Here is a 27994-nt window from a genome sequence, read left to right on the forward strand (position 1 = left end):
TGAGCAGAGGCTTGCATGGACAGCCCAAGTATTGTACTCCCCCTCTTCTTCCCTTTATCCCTTTCACTACCACCCATTTTTCTCTTCTGCACCTAGAAACTGTATGGAGTGGTAGTGCTGAGCACAACCTATTTGAGTTCTGCAAATAGGCTAGGTTTGTAGTGGCTCAGAAGCATTGATTAGCCATTAAAATGTTCCATGGCTCCATCATTGGGAAGGTGCTTCATGTTTGGTTTTGGTCCATTGGTCTGGTATCATGATCTTCCCTAGAGTCTAAGAATTTCAGAGCAGACTTGAGCCTCTGTTCCTCTTCCCTCTGGGCGTTGGAGTCTGAGTTATGGGTGGAGGGAAGACAGATTGCCTCCATTTCCATTTGTTGGCTGATCAATGAGATCCAAAATGAGATTGGGGTGGAAACTCATTTATTGTCCTTTCTGGAGGTCAGAAGAAGAGGGGGGATGGTCTGTGTCCAGGCAGACAGGATGTTTAGATTGAGTGCAAGGAGCCTAAATTAGGGAGACCTCTGAATTGTGTTCCTGAATCCACATTGGTAAGGTAGAATGAGGCAGAGGGATCCCTTCTTCTTCCCTGTTCGGAATCTTTACTTGGGACACTGGAAGGAAGGCAGTTCACTTGTGTGCCATCACACCCAGTTCTCAGTAAAGAGTGGTGTTTACTACATCTTTACAAATCCTTTCTTGGGTGACTGTGCTGCCATTGCATGAAGGCTGGGGAGTATAGTAAATGACCCATGCGGTTCACATGATTTCAGAAGTCAACAATCTTATGGTGATTTTTGGAAACTAAAAATGTGCTCCTTTAGGACTCCCTGGGGCTCAGGGTGGTCGAAGAGGAGATGCTGCTGTGCAAAGGAATTGTGTGCTCTGTGATGTGATAACAAGAGACCTTTGCATGCATAGGAGCTGTGTGTGCTGATTGGATGAGCACCTTGTAGTGATTTACACACATGTGATGTGCAGATCAGACTTCGGTGCCCAGTTGGTTGTATCATTTCAAAGAGGAGGAGGAACTCTGCTCTCACTATTAATTTTGACCTTTGAAGCCACCATAAACAGCCTCAGGTTTTACCTCAGAGCTTAGAAAAGGAACCTTTTATTTGGCCTGTGTTGCTGCCTCACCAGCAAACAGCAGCAACAGCTGGGCTGTGTGCTGCTTTAGTACCAATAGCTTTGTTAGAAGACTGTCTCTGTTGAACATTTACTTTAACATGAGGCTATAGTAGTCTTTGTTTGTAAGACATTAGATGCATGGCCACTCCTAATGCTCACTGTAACTTTCACTAGTGTGATACAAATGCTTTGCATCCAAGGATATGGTTAAAATAAGGTTGCCATGGATTATGTCAGCAGAGAAACAGGGCAGTGTGGGATTTTAGTGAGAGACTTGCACCTTGTGTGTTCTATGCACTCCAGCTTCCAAGGAAGTCTTAGATTGGGCATCATAATCACAAAGAGTCCAGGTGAGGTCCTTTTGTATGCCAGTGGGAATCTTTGCAACAGCTATTGCTCTGAAGAGCTTTTCCTCTTGACTAAATTTTCCTTTTTTTTTAAATCAAGTGTGCCAATCTGGCATGGAGAGTTCTCTGAAAAGCCTGTGATGCCATTTTTTTTCTGCAGTTGTGGTGCTTCTTAGCCAATGTCTTGGAAAATTGGATGTCAGTTTACAAACCAGGCTTAGTTTTAGTGACTAAGTGAAATGAACATGGTGTTTGTCAGTCTAGTTCCTTGTAGACAGGTGTCCACATCACAAAAACTACCATTGCAATTGGTGCTAATTGATTCCCTTCCTAGAAAAGCGAAGGACGGAACTCTCCTCTTTGTCCTAGTGATGATTCCTCCAGTTCAGGCTTTCTATATCTTGATCGGGTGAAGGGGAGAAGGAGCTTCTATTGTGCTGTACTGATAAAACAGAGGATTTCAGGATCCCAGGCTGTCAGTCACACCATCTATTTAAATTTAAAAAAAAAAAAAGCATCTCTTTGGCTAAGCATGTGATGGTGCGAAGGGAAGCCATAGTCTAAACTTTTCTGGCGCACAGTAGGCACAACAGCAAAACCCAACCTGCTGTCCATCAAAGGTTCTTCCCTTTCTCCAGGCTCAGCTTTATGGTTTGTACATCCTGACTTAAAACATTAAGAACAGGATGGGAGAGAATCCCAGATGCTCAAGAGAACTCCCCAGTCTTGTGGTAAAAATACCACTGTCTGTGGATAACGATAGACTTTTCTCTCAGAAATATATTCTTGCTATACCCACATAGTTTCTCATTCATTCGCTGTTCATGATGAGAGGCTGACAGAGGAGTTGCTACATTTTTAGAGAGACAAGGTGGGTGAGGTAATAGCTTTTGTTGGACCAATTTCTGTGGGTGAGAGAGAGAAGCTTTCGAGCTTACACCTTTCTCAGGGCAGAATCTCCCAGTTCTTCCTCTTAGATAGGGTACTTGGGTTACAGCCTTCTGTGTACCTCCTGTGATTACTCAGCAGTCCCTACTGTGATTGGACCCTGCAAGGCTGTTCTTCAGGGCTCTGTCCAGCAGATAATACATAATGACAAAACCAATCTATACCCCTTTCCAGCTTACCTGAGTTTAGGCCCAACTCATTCAGATCCTCCCACAGGGCATGCCTTTGACTGCTCCCCATGAGCAGCATTTGACAACTCACTCCTCCGCCGACTTCTCTTCTCTAAGCTACTTTGTAACTGGTTAGTGTCCTTTTGATATTTTGGTTCCAGCCTTGGCAGGACAGCTATCTAACTCCTGGCTGGAGCCTATGCTATGGCCCCAGCTTTGGAGCATTCTGGGAGGACCCCTTCAGTGTGCCAGACACCCTAGGAGTCCCACTCTTCCTCCAGGGTTAGCCTCACAGCTTCACCACCTCCCTAGGCTGGACCTCTTGGCCTTCAGCACTGCTGCTTCACTGTTAGCTCAGTTCAGCGAGTTCCACTGAGACAGACCCCGACAAGAGATTTTTACATTCTTAAGGAGCAATGCACTTCTGCAAGCATCTGCAGACATTCAGTCAGTGTTGTCAAACAGTCAGGCTTAGTCAACTGGAACACAGCGTAGGAAGTCCTTGGTTATCCTAGAGAAATAAAGGTTAAAGCATAGTCAATTCTGGGTAGCCAGAACCCAGCCAAGCTGTAGTGAACCCCATTGTTCAAGCTCTGCCTGTCCCTCCGTCAGATTCCCCAGTGTGTGCCCAACAGCTACTCGCAGCCCATGCTTAACTTTCGCCTCATATCCCACACCCCAAGTCCTTTGTTCTCCAGCTTGGGAAATGCTGTTAAGCCTCCCTGCTGAGAGGTGGGGCAATCTATGGTAGTTGGTTGCAAGGTTTCAACGCTGGTGATCAGATTTGCCATTGTCTTCATGGATTCTCCACTGATATGGGGCTGGCCTCAGCCAATTCCTTTCCAATGACCAACTTAGTCCCAGACAGCTAGGCACCATTCATACCTGTGTCTTAGCCTGGCCCAAGAGCAAACAGACATTTTCCCCCCACTAGGTAACAATGCAGCATATAGGGGAAACTGAGACATACATAGGCTTCATTCAAACATTACAAAAAATTCCCACTTAGTCACAGCCTATATGTAGGATCTTTACAGTTAATGTCTCAACCTGGTCTCCTGCTGTTTGTCAGAAGGTGACTTATCTATACCAATTGACTGGTCTTCCTGTTTGCTTTTGCTATGCATGCAGCTCCAAATAACCAAATATAGCTACCCGATACCTCTACTTACAACAATCAGAGAATCATATGAAATATATAGTATTTGTAGGTTAATACAGAGCAGTGCCACATCCTTGATAAGAAAAGGAGTACTTGTGGCACCTTAGAGACTAACCAATTTATTTGAGCATAAGCTTTCGTGAGCTACAGCTCACTTCATCGGATGCATTTCATCGGATGTATTTTCCACGGTATGCATCCGATGAAGTGAGCTGTAGCTCACGAAAGCTTATGCTCAAATAAATTGGTTAGTCTCTAAGGTGCCACAAGTACTCCTTTTCTTTTTGCGAATACAGACTAACACGGCTGTTACTCTGGATCCTTGATAAGATATACTCCGTATGCTTGGACGGTCTCTGTCATCCTAATGCACTTTAATGGGGCACATCTGTCCCCCCACCCCCCAGCGTATGCCCCTGTATGCAGATTTACAGTGCCCTAAATTGCACTGAACACTTGAAATTGACACTTTTACCACCAGGTCGATCAAAGCTAGTGAGCAGTCAGTAGGCTCCTGATTAACTAACTGGAGTGTGGGTGATCAATAAGGGATAAATCTGAATGAAATACATATTTATGCTTTATGACCCCTGAGCCTTTGTTGTAGTAGTAGCAGGGCTGCTGAATGCAGCATAGTTGGTACTCGCATCTGACTAGGAAGCTGCTCCTGCTTTTGTTTTCAGTGCAGTAAATAATTCTGAAACTTTGACTGTTTTTTAAATTCTGTTTCTTTGTAATTGTAATAAGAGGTGGTTGGGGTTTGAGCTCAGAGCTCCTGTATTCTAATCCTAGCCATAGCTTCCTTCAGTGGCTTGTGGCAAATCACTTCACATCTTTGCCTCAGTGGGAATGATAATGCCCATCTCTTTCCCAGGAGTATTGTGGGAATTAACTGGTTAATATTTGTATAGAGTTATAAAGTTGAATAGTGCTATAGAAGAGCTAGTTATTTTATTTTATATGGTCATCTAGCTTGTTTATATAATCATCTTGTAATCTAGCCCCGCCTTAGAAAAGTACAAAATAAAAATCTTTGACTATAATTGTTTGTTTTAATCTCTTATAGCTGTTCAGGTTCAAATGTTCAGAAACCCATGCCACAATTGTCAAATTTTGTGTGCCATCATGAATGTATGTGCAAATCAGGTATTTGTGTGAGTAGGGGTCACATAGGTGTCTAGTTGGCCTTCTGTGTGCACAAATACCTCATTTGCATGCGCGCGCGCGCACACACACACACACACGCACTAATTGTGTGAGCGTTTCTGAAACCTGTCCCATAGGTCCGGATTTTCAGTAGGCTTCTGTTTCCTGCACATTCTCATGCAAACACTTGAGCCTAATCTGCACCTGCAAAATTGAGGGCATTTGAAAATTTGGCTTTGAAAATTTATTTAAAAATGCTCAAATAAATTGGTTAGTCTCTAAGGTGCCACAAGTACTCCTTTTCTTTTTGCGAATACAGACTAACACGGCTGTTACTCTGAAACTTGGCCTTTAGTGGAAGCTGACTTCCAGGCTTAAAATAAAATCATCCCATTGGTAAGATTTCTTAATATCTCCTCAGTGACTGATTTCATGTTGCACATAATGACTCCTGGCAGCTTTTAAACTTTAATTGATGGTACAGAATGCAAGATTTTGTTCTGTTGTGCATTTTTATTCTTCAGTATCCATGAATTTGAGACTTCTAACTGGCTAGAGCCAGGGATGCTTCCACAGTTAGTAGCACACCCTGATTAGCCTCGTTCTCAGGGCTTCCCACACAGTTATGCGGATGCAGTTCAGAGTTGAATTACAGCATGCAGTCCTGGATTCCTATGAGCTCAGATTCACAAACTGTGTGAACACATCATGAGCAAACATATTTCTAAATGAACAAACACTCAGTTGGAAATATGAAAGCACGAACCTCATTTCCCTGGTGACCTACAAGAGGCTGGAACCCATGACCCTAAGGATGAAAAGCATAGTTATTAAACCACTAGAAAAAATAATTATAGAAATACCAGCTGTAAAAGCATGAGGATCTGAAAGAAATGGAAGCTTTCATTATATCTTAGGTACTTACAGGGCCTCCATTACTGTAGTACTTGAATGCCTCGCAATCTTTAATATAATTTTTCCCCACACCCCTGTGAGATAGGAAGTGCTATTATTCCTGTTTTACAGACAGGGAACAGAGGCAGAGAGAGATTTAGGCTGTCTACACTGTGTCCCACAGTTTGGATTATGGGGGTGTGGATAGCAGTGCGCACAAGGCGGCACATAATGGAGGCTAGGGGAGGCTAAGCCTTCCCAAACCTTGCACCGCTGGCAGGGTGGGGGGCAGATTACTCCACAGGACCCGCGCCCAGGGGGTCTGACCAATTTGGGACCCCTGGAAAAATCTATCCCCGCCACGGGCCCAGGACTGGAGGAGCTCTCCCTCTCAGCCGCAGAGCTTTTCAGCTCTTGGGGCCACAGTGAGAGGGACTTGGGGGGTAGAGATGGAGTGGGGGCAGGCCCACATGGAAGGGGCAGAACAGGGCAGGGCTGGGTTCAGAATGGGGGTGGGGCCGCAGGGGAAGGGGCAAGACAGGGCTGCAGGGAAAGGGAATGGGGTGGGGGAAGGGGTGGAACATGGGAGGGGCTCCAGGCTTGGAGCTCACAGGATCCTTCCTTCTTCCTCCCTCTCCCCCTCGTGGACCTGACCAAGGTCTCAGCCACTGCCCCCCTCCTCCATCTGGAGTCCTTGGGGGCTGAGAGCAGCAAGCAGGGGCATGGCCTTGGACAGAGGAGGTGGGGCTAGCCTCCCCAAGGGGAAGCTTCACCTGCTGCCCAGGAGCACGCACCCAAGTGCTGTGCTGCAACTCCCCCGTGTGCACACTGTGGCTGCGAACTAAAAGGTTGCTAGTTCACATTAACATCTTTTATTTCAGTGGTTCTCAACCTTTTTGGGCTCAGGACCCATTTGTAAATGTTCGTGGCCTGTCAGGACCCAGTGAATAGTCTCGGGGTGGAGGCCCTGGGGTAGTTTCGAGTGGGTCCTGCCCAGCACTCACCCCACAGTGGCTGTTCCTGCAGCTGCAGAACTGTGGGGCTGGCTCTCCGCTCCGGGCATTGCAACCTCTGGGGTTGTAGAGCTGCTCAGGTTTGGCCCTGCCCCCCTGACTGGACCAAATTTGTATGAGTGGAGTTGTGACCTCACTCAAATTTAGCCTATCAGGACTCCCATCATGATTATGGCTGGGCCAAACCTGAGTGGCGCTGGGATCCAGAGGTTGCAGTTCCTGGAGCAGGGACGCGAGCCCAGCCAGCCCTGTGGGACAGGAGCTGCTACGCAACCCTTTGAAACAGTCTGGCGACTCAATTTTGGGTCCTGACCTACAGGTTGAGACACCCTGCTCTACATTATTGCCAGTGAGGCACCTTTTAGTTTACGCTCACAGTGTCCCACTGGGGGAGTTACAGCACAGCTATTCATACCCCTGTAGCCTGAACTGTGGGGCAGTGTAGACAAGCCCTAAGTGACACAGGAAGTCTGTGGCAGGGCAGGAACTTGAACTCAATTTCATTGTTAAATTATTCTTCCTTACTCATTCTGGATTGTTTGGGCGGGTCTCCTCAAACTACTGCTGCGAGTGTATTTTCTGAATTAAACTTCCTGATATTTCTTCTTATGAGCAGAGGTCAGTGTTGGTGGGAGGGATTAGATGACAGTGCTCTGTTCAACCTTCATCCACACTCCCAGTTCCACTGTGATCCATAATAATAGAATGTTTTTTCTAAAGTGATAAACAGTTAAATTGGTGTCATAGAAACCATTATCATTAGGCTTCAGAGTTTACATAAGCTCATATGGATGGGCAGTTTAGGCTTTTAAACTGTTTCAGCATATGCATTGGCTCAATGAGGCTGCATTACAAAATGATGTATGTACTAGCATGGACCAAGCTCTGGTGTTGTCAGCACAATTGCATAACACAGTGTTGAAAACACAGGAGCCTGATTTACAACTGCACCGGCTTAAGCACTCATGTATTTGTGCCAGAAAACCGATACAAAATTTGTAGTCTAGGCATGCTCCAAGATAATAACATTTTAAATGTGATGTGAGTGCAAAGCTATTTTCATAACCATAGAGGCAAGAAAACTTGCCTTACTTTTTAATGAAAACTTATATTCTGCAGAAGGTGATAGGGCCCCACAGAAATGCTGATATCACATCCACTAAGTACCTGTTCAGTCCCATCCCTGCCTGGGCAATGATTTTATTAGCTCTTTCAGAGCCTTTGAAGAGCAGTCTATATTTTGGGGAAATTAATCTGCTGCCACAGCTCATATCCAGGATCTGGTGTCTGAGCTTGAGGATGAAACAAAGTTTTGGCCACAGGCTGTGGATGCGGTGGGGGATGTGAATGAGTTGCTGCTGCTTCTAGAGGCTGTCTCTTTACCCAGGCAGCAAGTAGATGGATGGAAGCTGGCCAGGTAGTGTTAAGGCTTAGTGGTCAGTGTCCCTTCTTGATAGGTGATATCAGGACAATCTTTTTAATATTTCTGTTTTTCTCCCCAGACAGACAAATATACACCTGGGACCACCCTGCTCAAGGGATATCAAGAGGAAACGAAAGCCAGCAGCAGCTGTAGCCTCTCTTTCCAGCCCTACTTCAGGTAACTTGATTTAACCCTAGCACCCCTGTCTGCGCACCATCACTTGTCCTGAGAGGACATTCCAGCATAGGCAAAGCAGATTTTCAAAAGTGGCTAGTGATATTGGGTGCTTTGGTTTTTGGATCCCTAACTTGTGATGCCTTAAAGTCCCTTGATTTTTTTTCAGAAAGTCTGAAGCATTCACCCTCTGAAAACCATGCCTTTTGAAGGTATTTTAAGTTGGGCACCCAAAAATCACTAGTCACTTGAAAATCTTGGTGTGGAGGTCTAAGGTAGGAATTCCTAAGTTGGAGAGAGCGGGAAGACTGTCTGTCTGAAAATAGCACAATATTTGCAGGAATACTGAGGATAAAAGTTAAATGAAATGCAAGTGTGAAGGTGATAGTGAGTTACGGCTGTAAGTGGCTTGCATTTAGCACAGCAACAAAAAGAGTGGCCTAATGCGTGAATATATGAAGGTGCACCCATGGTGAGTTATTATCATTCACATTGCAAGGTCTTTCAATGTCAATATTTGGTGCTGCTGCTGCATAAGCCATTATTTCCACAGTTTAAAATTAAGCCATGCAACCCCGTGGTGATGAGGAGGTGAGCTTCTGTACTTCCCAGATCTTTCACGATGCCTGGTATGAACTGGTGGTTTGGTTCCCTCTCTTAAGGAGATCTCTGGACCCTTTGCTGCAAGAGCCTAGTTCTCACTAAGGTTATGGTCACCTCTCAATAGCCATACTGGTAACGCTAACTCCACCTGGAGCCATTTACTACTGCAAGTGGTAATGGCCCCTGTTCCCCTTCTTGCTCCAGGAATGTAACACCTAGAATTCTGGCTTTTTTCCAGGTGGATTATATCTCAGAAGTGACTATTTTTTTAGAGTTTTGAAGGTGACTCAGGTGTGAAATGGGTATAAATCTGAGGATTGAAGAGGTCTTTAAGAGGGTGGGGAGATACCTGGCTAGAGTAAGTTCACTCCTGGAAACTTTTGAATTCCAACATGCAATTTCCATGTGACCCATGTTCCTCTGGTACCTTGTGACTAAATGGTTGTGTCAGGAATCAGCAGCAAGAAGGATGCGTGGCCAAGAGCAAAGTGATGATCAGATCTAGGAAACAATGGAAAAGACCAGAGGAACCACCAGTGGATAGGTGGAGTCATGTCGGTGCCTTTTCTGGGGATTTGTGGGAGATGAAGAGTAACGGAGCTGGAAGGAAATCATGCAGTCAGTGCAGTTCAGATTATATGTCTAGTCAGTGTGTACCCAGAGGGATCTCCTGTGTTTGTTTCAAAGGGACAGAAAAAATGTCAGGTAAGCAAATGAAGAGTGTCAGTTTGCTTCTTCCTGGCAAAAGTCTGTTTGCTGGTATTCTTGGATTTAGCAGTTCCACTGGTGGCCTTGAATGTTATAATGGGATAATCAGATTCCTAGTGTTGAAGGGTGTATAGAAATGTGTCTGAATAGCTAATTATGATCATTTTTGGGGTATATAGAGTTCTTAGTGGGAATTCTTGTCCTATCATTATATTTCATCCTTTTGCTACTTTCCAGGGTTCTTCCTGTTCCGCATGTAACTTTTGTGGTGTATTACTGCTCTGTTTCTATAGACTAATCTTCCATTTCTATGGCTGCTTTCATCAAAATAGATCCCAAAACACTTTAAAAAATTTAATCCAGCCTATGTTTATAAGATAACACAAAGAGATAATCACAGACTCCCTCCCTCTCTCGTGCACTCTCACTAGTTACTAAAATGTCATTAACCAGGGGTTCCCCTTCCTTGGGTTAGTTTGGCAACCTCACTTTCTCTCACTGCAGATGTCTCTTTGAGAAATCCTATTCCTTCAATGAACAATAAAGTTCTGGGGTGAATTAGAATTCAGGCCCATAAATGAGTGTAGGGAACAGGCACATGTACACAGTGCCAGACTTCTCCTTTAAATAGCTCCTTGGCTGAGTCCAACTGCTCTTGTCTCACTTGTTGACCAGGTCCTACTTCATTGAGCTCCTTTTTTGCAACCTGAGTGCCCCATGGAGGTGAAGGACACAGCCTAAGCTGGCTCCATCAGTCAGCAGAACAAATGGGCTTGCTCTGCCTAACATCGGGCCATCTCAAATTCCACCTCTTTTATAGAGATGAGTGATGAAGAGGGGCTTGTTCCGCTTTGCAGCTGTATTAATACACATCAGGGGCCAGCTCCTGGCACTAAATCACGCTTCTGCATACATCTGTTATCGGACTCCTCACCAGTGTGATGAACAAGACTGCAGATAGAGGCTTCCTCGTGTCATTCTTTATAGGATTTTCCTAAAAGAATAAATAGCTCAAATCTCTGCCAACACTCTCCCCTGTCATTGTGATGAATTTAGCTTCTTTCTTAAACATGCAGCTACAAATCTTCCCCAGTCACACCCTCCCCCATCCACACAAAGTTTTAAGTTGAATTTGACTGAATTCAGCAGATGTTGTTAAAGACCATATGAGATGCGCACACTCACTCCTTTCCAGTGTCAGGAATGAAAGGAGAGACCTGGGACTCCATTTATTTTCAAACTTAATAGGCTAGCTAAGTTAATTATGCCTTTGATCCCCAGTAAATAGTGTCTGGTAACACTTGTTCTGTCAGAGAGACCTGTATTCAAAGGTATGCCTGGATGCACCCAATAAGCTAAGGGGAGCACCCAAATCTATATCCCATTGTCAGAGCAGGAAATTTCCAGTAACAGCATGGCCGCCTGAGGCAAACTGGATTAGTGACTACTGCTAAAATAGATGTCACTGGAGAAGAGAGATTTGGACATTTTCCCCCAGAACTCTTGAGAACTAACAGGAAGGAATTCAGAAGGAGACTTCAGTGCCTCAGGAAGTGACTCTTGTCTTCAGAAATGTGCTGGCAAGTCCTTTTTACTCAGTTGCTCAGAAAGGCTGAGACTCAGAGCCAGTGCTTTCCAGCTAGAAAGCAGAGTAGCAGATGGGAATTCTGTCATGTTTGAAAACACAAATTCTGGCTAGAGCAGGTAGCCATAGGAGTGAGGAGATGTTTGTAATGTGGTGCATCAGACTGGGTGTCCCAGATGGTCTTCTGTAGCTTGGCTGAATGCAAAAGGGATGTGAACAATTCTCCTCTGTTGTGAGAATATTTAAGTATTGGCTGTGTACTTGGTGTTGTACAAAACACAGAAGCAGAAATGCTCTTAGAGACTAACAAATGAAATAATGTATCATTTAGTTTATTCCTCTTTATTCATCCTGTCAAGTTCTGTTAATGGGGACTGGCTGACTCAGGAGATGGAGATTGGGAATGGGATATGGAGCATTTTACCTCTAAACTGCTAGCTGCAATCCAGTCTAGACATTAGGTGACTGTTGAGTTTAGGTATGGAGACTTTGACCTGTTCCAGTCTGGTCCAACTTGAAGAAGTGTTTGGTTTAGGAGATTGCAAATGAGTTCTACTCTGGTCTATCTTGCCCCATCTTTGCAGGTGTTTGTGATACTGTCTACCCTACTAAGTCCATACAGAGGTTCACAGTGCATTTGCTTTATCTGTACCATTCTCTATTGGACACCAGAACATTACTGCCTTCCCTTTGCAGTTCTCTCCTTATAGAGCTCACATGATGACTCCACCCTGTCCCTCATGCTAAAACAGTTGTGCTTGCCCAGGATGCATTATTCTGTAGTGCATAAAGCTTATTTTCATCTTCTCTGGTGCTAATTAAATTATCCTCTTTCATCCAAGCTATTCAAACTTGAATTTTAAAAAGACCTGCAGAATAGATGCTCTGGGTCAGGGTTTATCAGCTTGGGGGTTGCAAACAGGTATTGGGGTTGTGACCTAATTGCACTACACACATTGCTAAATGGGGGAGAGGTCCCAGTATGGAAAAGGATGAGATTCACTGCTCTCGATCTTCTGGTAGTCGCTAGAATAACATACAGAAATCTATGATTAATGCTTAGATTGCTATGAGGTTACCAGTTTTAACTTTCTCCTGTCCTCTGCTCCTCTCTCTCCACGTTCTCCTTTTCCTCCTACTGTTTTGTGTTCCAACAGCTTTACCTGTCCACATGGATGCAGCAGACTCATCCCTGCCAGCGACACAGTCCCAGAGGTCCCAGAGCTCTGACTGGACGGTCAGAACCCAGGCAGCAGAGAAATCCACTGCTGCTGCTCCATCTAACTTCTTTAAAACACCACAAGAGAAGGGCCCTGGATACAGCTAGATGGAGGTGTCTCTATTTGGAGCTGGTTGCGTTTATGAAATGTTGGACTTCGAAGTACATCAGCACTGAACGTCTCATTTGGCAATAACCATCTCATCAGTGTTGATGCGTGATGCTCACCAGACTCAGCTGTGTGCCCCATACATCCCGAGATCATGTTTGTGAATCTGTGTAAAAAGTAACTGGTGATGCTGGGGCTGCAGCTTTTTTAAAACATTCCTGCTATTGCTGTGAGTACTTATTACGCACTCATCTCCTACCCCAGCACCTGTTAGCATCTGCTGGGATGTGTACAGAGCCTTGTGGGTTTGCAGGTGTTGGTCTTTGTTATGAAGCTGGTCACCACTTGGGCATATCGTTTGTTGCAAAAGGCTGAATATAGCAGGAGAAAGCCCTATTGCAGCTCTGCAGAGGCAAGAATCTGTCTTTGACAAGCATAATGTCAGAAACAAAGGCCAGCTTAGTATCCCTGGTCAGGGGAGGAGGAGGGGAACAGAGAGTGCAAACAGGTTTGAAATGTGGGACTTGAATTCTGTATTAGCAAAATGCCTATCGGCCTCTCACTAAGGGACTTGGGAGTCAAGATGTTGCTTCTAATGAAGCAAATGTGGTGCTTGTCCTGTCAGGAATTGCCAATGGCTCACTGTCAGCATGGTCCTTCAGCGTTTTTTGTCCTTCCTTGTTTGGAGTGTCTTTAGTCTTGCCCTGTGAATTGCAGTATTCTTTCCTTATTCCCCATCCTCTCCATTTGTCCTGCTGGACAAGGGGTTGGCAGAACTAATTAGGCAAAAATGTGCAGACTGGAGTTATGAGAGGAAGCTTGGATCAAGTTGCCCTAAAATATCCTCTGAGAAGTCTTCATTGGGGAGATGACAGAGAGGAAATATTGGAATACTATCCATGGGCATCCAGCTTCAGACGCTACAGTAAGCAATCCCCAGGACACTTGAAGTTGAAGTCTATGTCCCACTGTGTACTAAAAGTCATATAGAGTATTATCTGAGTTCAAAGCACTCTCTACAGATTGAACCACTTCCCCGTCTCACGTTCTCCCTGTCTTCCTCAAAGGTTAATGTTCTGAAGTATATCTAAGTGGGGTTCCCCTCTGTCTCTGGAGTATATATGGGAGTGGTCTCCCTCTATCACTGATTGTACTCTGCTCTGTAGTATATATGGGAGGGGTGTCCCTGGATTTCCAGTTGTACTCTGCTCTGTGGTATATATAGGAAGTGTTTGCCTTCTCCACCTTTCCTTGCACCCCTGATGGCATTTGCTCTGCAGTATATTGGGGAGCGTTCTTTTCTCCCCACAACCCTTTCCCTTTATCCCTGATTGCTCTTCACTTTGCAGTATTGATGAGGGGGTCTCTCCTGCCTTCTCTTTTCCTGTATCCCTGGTTGTACTTTGCTTGTTTCCCTATCTCTTGAAAAACCTCTCTACAGCTGCTTTCTGGGTTATATATTTAGCAGATGTGCCTGGATAGAGTATACAAAAGGAACCATGCCATGCTTGCTTGACAACCGTAGTTGCCTTGTGAACTCTTGAGTGTTTTCAAATAGGTGGCCCTTGTCATTACAAAACCTACTGGTTGGCTGAGTGGGTGGAGCACCAGACAGGACCATCCATTAAGAGCAAAAATAAATTTTCAACATAGGGGTGGAACTTGCACCCCTAGATGCAGGTGATGGATTTGCATGTTTCCCTTGCTTTGCTCTCTATGACCTATAAATCAAATGAGTGAGGGATAGATTTGATTATGAGCATATCAGAAAATGTTTTAATTGTTTTTAAATTTTCTTTGTATTAAAATTTTAAAATTAAATGGCCAGCCATGAAGACTCATAACATAACACAACACAAAAAGTAAGTTACAAAATCAAACAAAACACTCTCGAACAATCTAAATCATGACTGATGAATAGTTACATTAGACAGAGTATCCATGTCTTATCCACTAATACCTATTCACTCTTGGGGAGAGACTCAAACTGGATTTATGTTTTGTCCCAAGGAAACTCTCAGCTCTGCCCACGTAAATCCCTCTGAAAAATCTCATGCGTCTTTCTTATACATATTGAAATACCTTAGAGGGAGAGCCTTGTTACCCTTGTACAGGAGCACAAAGGTTAAAGGCTAGTTTGGATTATCTGTGAGCAATTACAAGGGATTTGAGGGGAAAGAAATGTTCAGATGAAGTTAGTGTCTTTACATTCTTATTTTTGTGCTTTGTACAAAACCAAGTCTGTAGCGCTTAACAAGTAATAAAGACAGTCCTTACCATGAAGAGCCTGCGATCTAAAACCCGTACAGAGAAGATGGGACACTGGGAAAACATAATTTAGGGAATAACTTGGCTTTTTTATTATTTCAGTCCTTGTGGGCAAAGCAGGAGATAAACTCCATCCAACTGCTAATTTGCTTCTTGGTTATAGAGGGTGTTGTTTCAATGGAGAGATGAATGGAGTTGTTAGATACTGTTTGTTTAATGCAAGGGTGAGCACAGGTAGGGGATATGTGTTAAAGAGTGAGGGGCTGTGAGCATTGAGGAGCTGAGAGTAAGTAACATCACTCCTATTCCCTGCATTTGTTGATAATCCAATAGTGGGTTGCAGCTTACTGCAGGTTAGCTGTGTAGTCGATCCGATGAAGTGAGCTGTAGCTCACGAAAGCTTATGCTCAAATAAATTGGTTAGTCTCTAAGGTGCCACAAGTACTCCTTTTCTATGGTCCCTTGTTTCAATTCCATAAACCTTTCTTTCCATGAACAGTTGTATTCATCATTTTAAAGCACAGTTGTATTCATCATTTTAAACCATTTCCCTGGCTTCCTCATGAAAGCGAATTAGACCAGTGGCCTATTGTGGTACTTGGTTGTCTCTTAGAAGAAGCTCAGAAACTTCAGTGATGAGTGCCATTAGAAGAATTTAGACAGACCACCTACCCTAACAAAACACACTCTGAAATTAGACTTCTTTGTTTTTACTTCCAGTGTTAGAGTGGAGACTATGTATCTCCGCTGTTCATAGATTCCAAGGCCAGAAGGGACCATTGTGATCATCTCGTCTTACCTCCTATATAACACAGGCCATAGAACTTCCTAGAGCAGATCTTTTAGACAAACATCCAATTTGACAATTTTTTAATCAAGTGATGGAGACTCCACTATGACCCTTCGAAAGTTGTTCCAGTGGTTAATTACTGACTGTTAAAAAATGTACATGTTATTTCTAGTTTGAATTTGTCTAGCTTCAGGTCCAGCCATTGGATCGCATAATACCTTTCTCTGCAAGATTGAAGGAGCCCATTAAATATTTCTTCCCCATGTCGATACTTAGACTGTAATCAAATCACTCCTTAACCTTCTGCTCATTAAGCTAACTAGATTGAGCTCCTGGAGAATTTCACTATAAGGCATATTTTCTAACGGTTCGATCATTCTCATGGCCGTTCCCTGAGCCTTCTGCAATTTATCAATATCTCTCTTGAATTGTGGACACCAGAACTGGACACAGTATTCTAGCAGCAGTTGCACCAGTGCCAAATACAGAGGTAAAGTGACCTCTCTGCTACTTGAGAGTTTCCTGTTTTATGCATCTCAGGATCATATTAGCTCTTTTAGCCATGGCATTGGGAGCTCATGTTCAGCTGATTATCCACCATGACGCCCAAAACTTTTTCAGAGTCGCTCCTTCCCAGAAGAGAGTCCCACATTCTGTAAGTATGTCCTACATTTTGTTCCTACATCTATCCATTCCCATTTAACCATATTAAAACACACATTGTTTGCTTGCGCCCAGCTTATCAAGTGATACAGATTGCTCTGTCTTCATTATTTATTCCACTCCCCAATTTGTGTCACCTGAAAACTTTCAGTGATTATTTTGTTTTCTTCCAGATCATCGATAAAACTGTTAAATAGCATAGGTCAAGAACCTATCCCAGTGGGACCCCGTTGGAATCACACACACTTGATGATGATTCTCCATTTACAGTTACAATTTGAGACCTGTAAATTAGCCAGTTTTTAATTCATTTATTGTGTGCCATGTTAATTTTATAGTTCTGTCAGTTTATATAGATATTCTGCAAAATCATAAACATCAGAGATGGAAAAGTTCTATTAAAACGGGGCTTTTCAATGTTTTCTGTACTTTGACCTCATGTTACAACAGAAAACATGTTATGACCTTCCTTCTAACCTTAAGAAGGTGGTCACTATCCCCAAAACCCATTTGCAACACCCATGTTCACAAGACATGTATGAAAACAGGCAGTCTTTCATTGCTAATGCAGGATTGCTCCTTACAAAAGCATTTTCTAGTGCTTTGTCCAGTCTAGCTTTAAATATCCCTAGAGAAAGACCCTTCACAGCTTCCCCTGGTTGCAAATCTATTAATCAGCCTAATACATCTCACTGAGTTTTCTTAACAGTCATCTTAATTTTCCCCTATCTTAAATTCATCTCGTTACTCCTGGTTATATTCACTTATATCACCCTACATAATTCCTCTCCCTCCTGGGTGCTAGCACCATTCACCATTAGTAGATTGTTATATGGAATCAGCAGCCTAGTCTCACTATTGAGGGGTCCAGACTACAACTCTATGTTCTCAGAGGGCAGGTTGGAAACTATTTATTCTCAGATTTTCCTGTTGATGTCAATAGAGCTGCTGATCCAAGCAAGGACTGTGGGATCAAGCTCTTAGATTGTATGCTCTTCAGGTCAGGGTACCGACCCATTTTCTTTTGTCTCCAAAGGATTGAGCATACTTATGGCACTATTGAAATAATAACCATAGCAGACACCTCCTTTGTAGGTAGCATCTCCTGCCATGGGATGTTTCCAAAAGGGCTGGAGGTCTCAATCATGTGAGTTCCTGCAACTGCTTTCCCTTTCCCACTTGCAGTCTAGAATCCAATTATGGGTCCAAAAATGGATGTGAGGTGGAAGAGAATTCCACAGCTGGAAGGAGCATATGGCTAAAACATCTTCAAAGCTAAAGGTCCTGGAATAGTAGATGCTACAAAACCAGCACTGGCTGATCTTACACCCTAGTAATTGTGGGAGAACAAGGAAGCCCCTTATTTAAAAAGGGGCAAGACCACTTGAAGTCTTCTGTGGAAGAAGTGTCATCTTGCAACTAGTGTCTTACTGATATAGGTATTTGATGCCCCCTATCACCATCGTATCTGAGCGGCTCAACTACCGTGCCATTTATCACTGTGAAAATCATTTTTGGAGGAGAGAGATGTTCTGAATGTTTAACTGTGAGGAGGAGAGAATTTTGGTTGCTGCCTGGAGAATCTATGGACCACAAGCCCAGCTCTGCAGTGGTCCTGTCCTGCCAGTTGTGATGCACAGAGCAGAATTACAGATATTTTTTCTGGAAGATGGAACAGAAGCTTAAAAAGGGAGAGTGAAACATAGGAAATGGGAATCTGATATTACATGGAAATCAAAAGCTAAGTTAAGGACAGCCAGAAGAATGTGAAAAAGCTAAAGTAACAATGGTTGGTACAGGTCAAAGGGGAATGTAGGTGATACTTTCTGTAGGACAGAAGGGAAACCATTGTAGTGTCATATAGACAGAAAAGATAATAGAGAGGCTGAGTTGGAACCCTCGCAGGACCAATGTAGTTACATTTCCTGCCTTTGACTTCAGTCCAACATGCTGACAGCACCGAGATGGCTAGTGAAAGGTCTGCAAGGGCAACACATTGACCTTCTGAGACAGCTGTATCTTCATGACAACATTAGGAAAGATGCCCAGAAAATTTTTAGTTCAGGTATTTATTGGTAAATGTACCACCTAGCTCAAAGGCTCAGCAGTGGATCGTATGAAACCTTTATCTGTTAAGTCACTGATTTTGACTTCACCCGGAAGTGACTAAAACAGATTGCTAGCTTGCAGATCTCTAGTAGATTTTAAGAAGATTGCTCACAGTCTGTTATGTTCTTAGTGGACAGATGTATACCACACAATTATTAATCACCAACAACGTGCTTGGCTCTGTGTAAGACAGGAAATACAGATAGCCCCTGCCTAGGCTAGCTTATTTAAAGAGAAATACTGAATATGAAAACAAAAAATACTGTTGCCATGGGAACTGATTAATACTTGTGTTGGTAGTATCAGGTGAGACAAAGGACTGAATGAGCTGTGGAAGTGATTGTGTGGTGAACTGGGAATAGCAATGCTGACTCACCTTTGCCCAGTGCTTTGAGATCTATGTATGAAAAGTGCTATAGATAAGTTGTGTCTTTAGATTTTCCCTAGATGTAACTGTATTTTCCAGGTTGAATTTAATTTTATTCCTGTATTTTCAACCTCTTCGTGTTTATAATTCTTTGCCTTCCTGCTATTCACAATTTCCCAGTTAGATTTAATGTAATGTGCTGTCTCCTCCCATTTCCAGAGCATTAATGAAGAAGTTAAATAAGACAGGACTTTACACTCAAGCCGTGTGGCTCTCTATTGAACTTCTTGCCCCATCTCACCATGTTGTCATTTATTATTAATTATTTTTATTACAGTAGCCCGTAAGCGCCCTAGTCATAGATCAAGACCCCATGGCGCTGGGCCCTATTCAAACACAGAACAAAGACTGTTCCTTCCCCAAATGGCTTACTCATTGTGCTCTTGGTCTTTCATCTAATTTGAGTCCATGGTGTGCTCAGAATTATTGTCAGCTCCGTGAGAACAAGTAAGATTTTTTGTGATGCTGTACAAAGTGAAGTCCGGTTCTATCGCACTGTGTTCACTTGTGAAGGCGATCGCTCATTTCATGAGCCTCCTCGGGGGTCGGTGAGGACAAAGCGGGCTGTCTTCTTTCCTAGTGCCCCCTGTTGACCGTTGTACCAGCACAGCAGTAGTCTGCCCTTTCAGTGACTCGGCCCTCTGGCCAAGTCATGAATTGTGTCCACCCCTTTCAGGGTACACAGAGTCCAACAGAGGATAGCCTTAGTGTCAGGCAAAGAGGTTCCAGGCCACATTGGGTCAAGGTCCCAGAGTCATGACCCTCTGGGTTATAGAGTCTTCCTAGTCCATATTCCTCTGTATCCGGTGTAGGCTCTTTGCCTTCAGCCCTATCTGCGGGTTGGTAGGGGAACCCAGGCCTACCCTCTCCACCGCAGGGCTGGCTCCAGGCACCAGCGTTACAAGCAGGTGCTCGGGGCGGCAGTCAGAAAGGAGCGGCAGAGTTTCCGCGGCAGCAGCAATTTGGCAGCAGCTTCCCCGTTCCGCCGGCTGTAGCGGCAGCAGCTTCTCTCTCTCTCCTGCCGTCTGCGGCGACAATTCGGTGGCGACAGGCCTTTTTCACTGCTTGGGGCAGCAAAAACGGTAGAGCCGGCCCTGCTCCACCAGGTCCTAATCCAGGGCCACGCGGTGGGCAGCAAGGTCCTGCACCCTAATGGGCTGTGCCGCTGCTCCCCTGCATTGCTTCCCACCGGTCTCCTCTCTCAGAAGGGCAAAGCAAAGACGTGTAAGGAAAATAAATCAAAAGATAAATCTCAGGCCTTGCAGGTATCCAAAGTCCCTTTTCCCTCAGCAGGTCAGGTAGGTTCTTAATAGTCAAGGGCCCCAGGCAGCTGGCCCTTCCATAGTACTCCCTCTGAGGAGCTAAGAGTGTAGGCCTGCTCACCTCCACTGACTGACTACTATTGAGTTGCTCTGCTCCTCCTCCGGTGCATGCATGCATTGCAGGTGGGGCTGCCTACGCCCAAAGTAGCTCTTTAACCCATTCTTTTCCAGTGCAGGATTTGTACACCCCATCACACCCCTTCATCTTCTAATTCAAAAAGAAAAGGAGTACTTGTGGCACCTTAGAGACTAACCAATTTATTTGAGCATAAGCTTTCGTGAGCTACAACTCACTTCATCGGATGCATACTGTGGAAACTGCAGAAGACATTATATACACAGAGACCATGAAACAATACCTCCTCCCACCCCACTCTCCTGCTGGTAATAGCTTATCTAAAGTGATCACTCTCCTTACAACGTGTATGATAATCAAGGTGGGCCATTTCCAGCATAAATCCAAGTTTAACCAGAACGTCGGGGGGGGGAGGAAAAAACAAGGGGAAATAGGCTACCTTGCATAATGACTTAGCCACTCCCAGTCTCTATTTAAGCCTAAATTAATAGTATCCAATTTGCAAATGAATTCCAATTCAGCAGTTTCTCGCTGGAGTCTGGATTTGAAGTTTTTTTGTTGTAAGATAGCGACCTTCATGTCTATAATTGCGTGACCAGAGAGATTGAAGTGTTCTCCAATTGGTTAATGAATGTTATAATTCTTGACATCTGATTTGTGTCCATTTATTTTTTTACGTAGAGACTGTCCAGTTTGACCAATGTACATGGCAGAGGGGCATTGCTGGCACATGATGGCATATATCACATTGGTGGATGTGCAGGTGAATGAGCCTCTGATAGTGTGGCTGATGTTATTAGGCCCTGTGATGGGGTCCCCTGAATAGATATGTGGGCACAGTTGGCAACGGGCTTTGTTGCAAGGATAGGTTCCTGGGTTAGTGGTTCTGTTGTGTGGTATGTGGTTGTTGGTGAGTATTTGCTTCAGGTTGGGGGGCTGTCTGTAGGCAAGGACTGGCCTGTCTCCCAAGATTTGTGAGAGTGTTGGGTCATCCTTCAGGATAGGTTGTAGATCCTTAATAATGCGTTGGAGGGGTTTTAGTTGGGGGCTGAAGGTGACGGCTAGTGGCGTTCCATTATTTTCTTTGTTAGGCCTGTCCTGTCGTAGGTGACTTCTGGGAACTCTTCTGGCTCTATCAATGTGTTTCTTTATTTCTGCAGGTGGGTATTGTAGTTGTAAGAATGCTTGATAGAGATCTTGTAGGTGTTTGTCTCTGTCTGAGGGGTTGGAGCAAATGCGGTTGTATCGCAGAGCTTGGCTGTAGACGATGGATCGTGTGGTGTGGTCAGGGTGAAAGCTGGAGGCATGTAGGTAGGAATAGCGGTCAGTAGGTTTCCGGTATAGGGTGGTGCTTGTGACCATTGTTTATTAGCACTGTAGTGTCCAGGAAGTGGATCTCTTGTGTGGACTGGACCAGGCTGAGGTTGATGGTGGGATGGAAATTGTTGAAATCATGGTGGAATTCCTCAAGGGCTTCTTTTCCATGGGTCCAGATGATGAAGATGTCATCAATATAGCGCAAGTAGAGTAGGGGCAATAGGGGACGAGAGCTGAGGAAGCGTTGTTCTAAATCAGCCATAAAAATGTTGGCATACTGTGGGGCCATGCGGGTACCCATAGCAGTGCCGCTGATCTGAAGGTATACATTGTCCCCAAATGTGAAATAGTTATGGGTAAGGACAAAGTCACAAAGTTCAGCCACCAGGTTAGCCATGACATTATCGGGGATAGTGTTCTTGATGGCTTGTATTCCATCTTTGTGTGGAATGTTGGTGTAGAGGGCTTCTACATCCATTGTGGCCAGGATGGTGTTATCAGGAAGATCACCAATGGATTGTAGTTTCCTCAGGAAGTCAGTGGTGTCTCGAAGGTAGCTGGGAGTGCTGGTAGCGTAGGGCCTGAGGAGGGAGTCTACATAGCCAGACAATCCTGCTGTCAGGGTGCCAATGCCTGAGATGATGGGGCGCCCAGGATTTCCAGGTTTATGGATCTTGGGTAGTAGATAGAATATCCCAGGTCGGGGTTCCAGGGGTGTGTCTGTGCGGATTTGATCTTGTGCTTTTTCAGGAAGTTTCTTGAGCAAATGCTGTAGTTGCTTTTGGTAACTCTCAGTGGGATCAGAGGGTAATGGCTTGTAGAAAGTGATGTTGGAGAGCTGCCGAGCAGCCTCTTGTTCATATTCTGACCTATTCATGATGACAACAGCACCTCCTTTGTCAGCCTTTTTGATTATGATGTCAGAGTTGTTTCTGAGGCTGTGGATGGCATTGTGTTCTGCACGCCTGAGGTTATGGGGCAAGTGATGCTGCTTTTCCACAATTTCAGCCCATGCACGTCGGCGGAAGCACTCTGTGTAGAAGTCCAGTCTGCTGTTTCGACCTTCAGGAGGAGTCCACCTAGAATCCTTCTTTTTGTAATGTTGGTAGGGAGGCCTCTGTGGATTAGTGTGTTGTTCAGAGGTATTTCGGAAATATTCCTTGAGTCGGAGATGTCGAAAATAGGATTCTAGGTCACCACAGAACTGTATCATGTTCGTGTGGGGGGAGGGGCAGAAGGAGAGGCCCCGAGATAGGACAGCTGCTTCTGCTGGGCTGAGAGTATAGTTGGATAGGTTAACAACATTGCAGGGTGGGTTGAGGGAACCATTGCTGTGGCCCCTTGTAGCATGTAGTAGTTTAGAAAGTTTAGTGTCCTTTTTCTTTTGTAGAGAAGCAAAGTGTGCATTGTAAATGGCTTGTCTAGTTTTAGTAAATTCGAGCCACGAGGAAGTTTGTGTGGAAGGTTGGTTTTTTATAAGAGTATCCATTTTTGAGAGCTCATTCTTAATCTTTCCCTGTCAGCTGTAGAGGATGTTGATCAGGTGATTCCGCAGTTTCTTTGAGAGCGTGTGGCACAAGCTACTAATTCAGTAATTCTGTTTTATTATATGTGTTTTACTGTAGTTACCAGAGGCCTCAGGAAGGATCAAGGTCCAATTTTGCTAGGTGCTATACCAAATGCAGACTAAAAGAACAGCTTCTGCCTTGGAGTGTTTACAATGTAATAAAGGGTGAAGAAGGTATGAAGACACACGTGGGGAAAAGAAACAAAAGAGGCATTGTGGTTGGTGTCACTGAATGATCGATTATCACAATTGAATGACTGTAGTGTGTGTGCAGAGATGCACATTACTGGCGCTTTGAACAAAGATGACACTGAGGCAGTTGTCTGCCGTGCTCCCAGCCACAGGGGGTCATGCCATCATGGACATCACTGACCCATTTACACTGTGGGTATATGATGAAAAAGTAAATTGCCACAGTGGCAGCTAGAGATTTGGTTGGGTGCCACTAGTTTCATCTTTTGTCCCTTGGTGTCAGTCTCTCGCCCCCACCCCGAGAAGTTGGTACAGTATAACCTCAGAGTTATGAACTGACCAATCAACCACACATCTCATTTGGAACCGAAAGTACACAATCAGGCAGCAGCAGAGACCAAAAAACCAAACCCACAAGTACAGTACAGTACTGTGTTAAATGTAAACTATTAAAAAATAAAGGGAAAGAAGCATTTTTCTTCTGCATAGTAAAGTTTCAAAGCTGTATTAAGTCAATGTTCAGTTGTAAACTTTTGAAAGAGCAACCATAATGTTTTGTTCAGTTATGACCATTTCAGAGTTATGAACAACCTCCATTCTGGAGGTGTTTGTAACTCTGAGGTCTACTGTATTTAAAAGAGGGGGAGGGGGGAAAGAAAAGGGTAGGTGCTTTAAAACCATAAAGGAATTATATGAACCAGAAAGGGCCTGGCATTTATTATTGAGGTATAGACAAAACCTGTTACGGGGGACTGTCAAATGCGCAGCATGAACACCACCTGCCCCCAGTGTCTCTGTTCTTGTATCTTTAATTTTGTCCCCTTTTTTGCCCCAGCTTAACCATTTGGTTTGGGAGGTATGTTGCCTTTGTATCATAGAACAGCTATGTAAAAAATAAAACAAAAAAAGGCCTTCTAGTGAGAGACTTAGAGAGCTCAATCTGTTTAGCGTAGCACTGAGGTTGAGAGGTGACCTCATTACAGTGCAGAAGTTCTTTCATGGGGAGAAGAGGCTGGGTACTAACAGGCTCTCTCTACTTTAGCAGAGAAAGGTATTACAAGAACCAATGGCTGGCAGCTCAAGTCAGACAAACTCCAGTTACAAACTAGGTACACATTTTTAACAGTGATGGTGATTTAACCAATGGAACAACCTATGCAGGAAGTGGTGGATTCTCAATCTCTTGATGTCTTCATATCTAGACTTGATGCCTTTCTGGAAGGTATGCTGTAGTCAAACCTATGTTACTGGGTTCAACGCAGGGGTAAATGGGTGAAATTCTATGGTCTGCTTCATAGTGGAGGTCAGATTAGATGGTCAAATAGTTTTTTGGCTCTGAAATATATGAAGCAGATTGGCTTTTGTCTTCCTATCTTTCCACCCTATTGTTGTGTGAGAAGAGAGAGATCCAATGAAAGGTGGGTAGCATTACAGTTCCCGGCAGTATAATCTGGGCAAAAAATCCAGATCTGTGAAATGACTGAAGATGATATTGTTTTGCCAAAGGGCTGCAAGCATGGAATTAACAGTTGGTGAGACAAGGAGAAAGGCAAGAATTTTGCTTATGCAAATGAACGTACATCTCTTACCTCATTTGTGTGAAACCTCACAGGACTGGAGACAGTGAGGCAATGTGGTGTTGATGTGCACTTTCATGGCACCCAACTATCTCCTGGTTAAAGATTCCTTCACAGTTAAGATGCCCCCTCTTCCAGCTACACATAAGTGAAGCAGGAATCCCTCCTTCTATACAGAATCTATCAGTGTTAAGTCAACTTCAGGAGCTCTGTCTCAGTTCTTTAGCTCAGTTGTATAGTCTGTGTGGATCCTCCCCTAGACTAAAGCAAGTAGCCTTGGCAGGACATCTGATGAAATAAAGTACTTCCTTGCATTTTATCGCCTATAATCAGGAATTGATTCCACTTCCCCTGGTGTGACATAAGGAAAGATGCCTCCCTGCAGAAGTGCTCCACTGGTGGCCCCTGGTTTGATATGGAAGGGGCAGGTGGCAGGTGTCTTCCTATGGAAGAGCTTTGCTGCACCCAGCTTCTGGCAGGAGATAATGTGGCTGGAGAGAGTGTTGTTCCCACTGGCATCATGGTCTCTAATAATGAGAGGGCAATGACCAGCTTTAAAATGCACCAAACTGCATCTCCTGGCATGTTTCAAAATAAATGTAAAATTCCTATACTGATAGGGCAGTGCCCCATGGCAACTCTGAAATCATGGGTCCTGGAATTGGCACTGATATCTAGTGCTAGCAGCTGTCTTTGTTGACCGGAATGGTGTATTGTAGTCCTTGGTACTGGAAGGTCTGCTGTTAATACCCTGACCTGAGGCCATGCGCATTGAGCTGGCCCCTGGGCAGAGCTGAAGTCTAAGAATTCCCTCTCTCTCTCTCACCTTTGGCTGCACCAGAGACTAAGCCAAAAGCAGGAAAAGCTAGAAGAAACTTGATCATTCATCTGTCATGGGCAGCCTATCCAAAGAGAGCACTGGGATGGTTTTCTCCTAGAAGCCTGTATGCAGCGCTATGTACATATCACAAGTATTTTGTGTGGTCATGGAGTTTCCCTATTAACAGGGCTTGGACTCCAGACTGTTAGGACTATTTGTTTGGTAAGGTTGTAAACAAGGAAAACTCATGTCTGTGTCCCTTGGTCTAAAAACATGCTGTGTACTCTCTGAGAATCTTTGTTCAGATTGTAGAAACTGGAAATAAAATCAATATTCAAAATAAAGAGTTGTATGTGATGTAAAACAAACAGACCTGCAATGGAATGAGGAGGTTCACTGACGTCTAAATGAACTCATGCAATCACGCCTCAATGACATATTTCTTTGCCTATTCACTTTCTCCTATATAGGTCCAAGTAATAATAATGTACAACTCAACAGAGAAGTTGCAGGGGAGATTATTTTTTCACCATTCAAGTCACAGCTTCTTGACTCCAGGAGAAGGGGTTTGCTGGGCCCACCCCACTTTACCATTCCCATACCATTGCTCCTTGTTTTGCAGTGGCCTTGTTGTTTGCTGGCGTGTCATGACTTCATTTCCCTGTAATTTGAAATGTTAAATCCAAGTGGCTCTCAAGTAGCTGTTCACCTGAATCACCATGTTAAATATGGCCCAAGTCAACTGGAGCCATCTTGAAATGAGCTGGTGGTGTCATGTCAGTGTTTAGTGGACATGTGTTTATTTCACCAAAACTAGCATCACTGTGAGCACTGATTAATCTGGTCTTCAGCAATTTCAGCAGGGAGCCCAAGGTTCAAATGGACCCAGAGATTGAATTCTTCTCTCACACATGATGTTGGTCTCTAAAAGTCGAGGTTGAGGCTATCTGTGAGGAGAGCCATGTAGGAAATTCCCCTATGTATCATCTGCTGTAGGTATAAATTATAGGGGTTCGGCTATCACATCAATCTAGCACTTTTCAATAGCACAGAAATCATGAAGCACTTAAAAAAAAACCCAGAAAAATACTTTGGATAGTATTTGAAGCGTTCTTTCTGAAACTGAATAGTTTCAAAAGGCTCTTGATATTTTTGTTTCTATCTGCAAACTGCACATTCTGTAAACAGGATGAGCCGCAGAGGCACAGCGTGGGTGTGACAGTGAAGTGGTGCTGATGGAACCCATTGGTCAGAATGGGGCTTGCTGAGATTGCAGCATTCCTGCAGGGTACTTTTCTATTTCTATTTATCCTCTTTCTCAGAGTCCTTGTCAATTAAGAATTTCTCAGTTCATTTGCAGTGTGTGGCTTGGGATGAATGTTGGACATTCTCTTTTCTTTGCAAACAAAAAGAGGGAGCTAACTCTTTAGTCAGTATCGATTTAGGAATTTATTGCTTTGACTTAACAAATATTGTCAATGTTGTGACAATAAAAGTATACTGTCAAACTTAGCAAAATAAGTGATAGTGTGTTCCACTTCCACCCCCATGTGCACTTCTGTTTCTAAACTTTGTCAGTGAAGTGTCTCATCTGATAAACGATGGTTTTCTTTAAATACAGAAGTTGCTTAGTGTGATCCACTTCTATTTACTTCATTGGTTTTAAACCAGAAGCATCAAGGATGTCAGCTAGGTTGGGAACTGCTCTTAGAATAGTGTTTGAATAGTTTGTGGCAGAGCCAGCAGTAGAGATGTCCACACATTTTTGTGTGGCCCACAGAAATAGTGGCTTTCATTTATTCTTTGACATTTATCAACATCTCTTATACATTATTTATTTTAATTATAAAATGTACCTATTGCCTCTAGGCTTGTGTGCACAACTAAAAACATGCATGCAAATTGACCCAATGCCAACTCAAGGACTCAACACACCCATTTGTTTACATGGAGAATGTCAAATCCAGAGTAGTGTCAGGATACTCCACACCAGGGTCTAGCAATTTCACACTAGAGGCAAATTGTTGACAATGACTCTCTAGTGATAAGCAATATGAAGGGTTTCTAAATGCCATAAATGGCAGTCAGCGAGTTGACAGTGTTGGATGTAAAAGTGATATTTCTCAAGGCAAGAACAAGGGTAGATCTCTTTAGGAAAAAGCATTTGGAATGTGCAAAACACAAACATTTGGATGTTTTAAAATAAAGTTACAGATGGGAAAGCCCCATTAAGGT

At 43.9% G+C, this 27994-nt stretch overlaps 1 protein-coding gene across 8 annotated transcripts in view; it reads left to right on the top strand.

Annotated features, from left to right (window-relative positions):
• GPATCH2L (G-patch domain containing 2 like) overlaps nt 1-26103 on the top strand; it is a 47098-nt gene extending 20995 nt beyond the window's left edge. For 7 of the 8 annotated variants that reach the window (XM_048855564.2, XM_048855565.2, XM_048855563.2 and 4 more), the window contains exons 9-10: nt 8313-8410; nt 12461-26103. In XM_048855564.2, coding sequence (XP_048711521.1) covers nt 8313-8410; nt 12461-12630 — 268 coding nt within the window. In that variant the 3' untranslated portion in view covers nt 12631-26103. The remainder of the gene's footprint in view (nt 1-8312; nt 8411-12460) is intronic. The other variant, XM_048855568.2, reaches the window with a different exon arrangement.
• Nucleotides 26104-27994: the final 1891 nt, after the last annotated feature.

This window comes from Caretta caretta, chromosome 6 (genome assembly GCF_965140235.1).
Source record: "Caretta caretta isolate rCarCar2 chromosome 6, rCarCar1.hap1, whole genome shotgun sequence".
Classification (NCBI taxonomy): Eukaryota; Metazoa; Chordata; order Testudines; family Cheloniidae; genus Caretta; species Caretta caretta.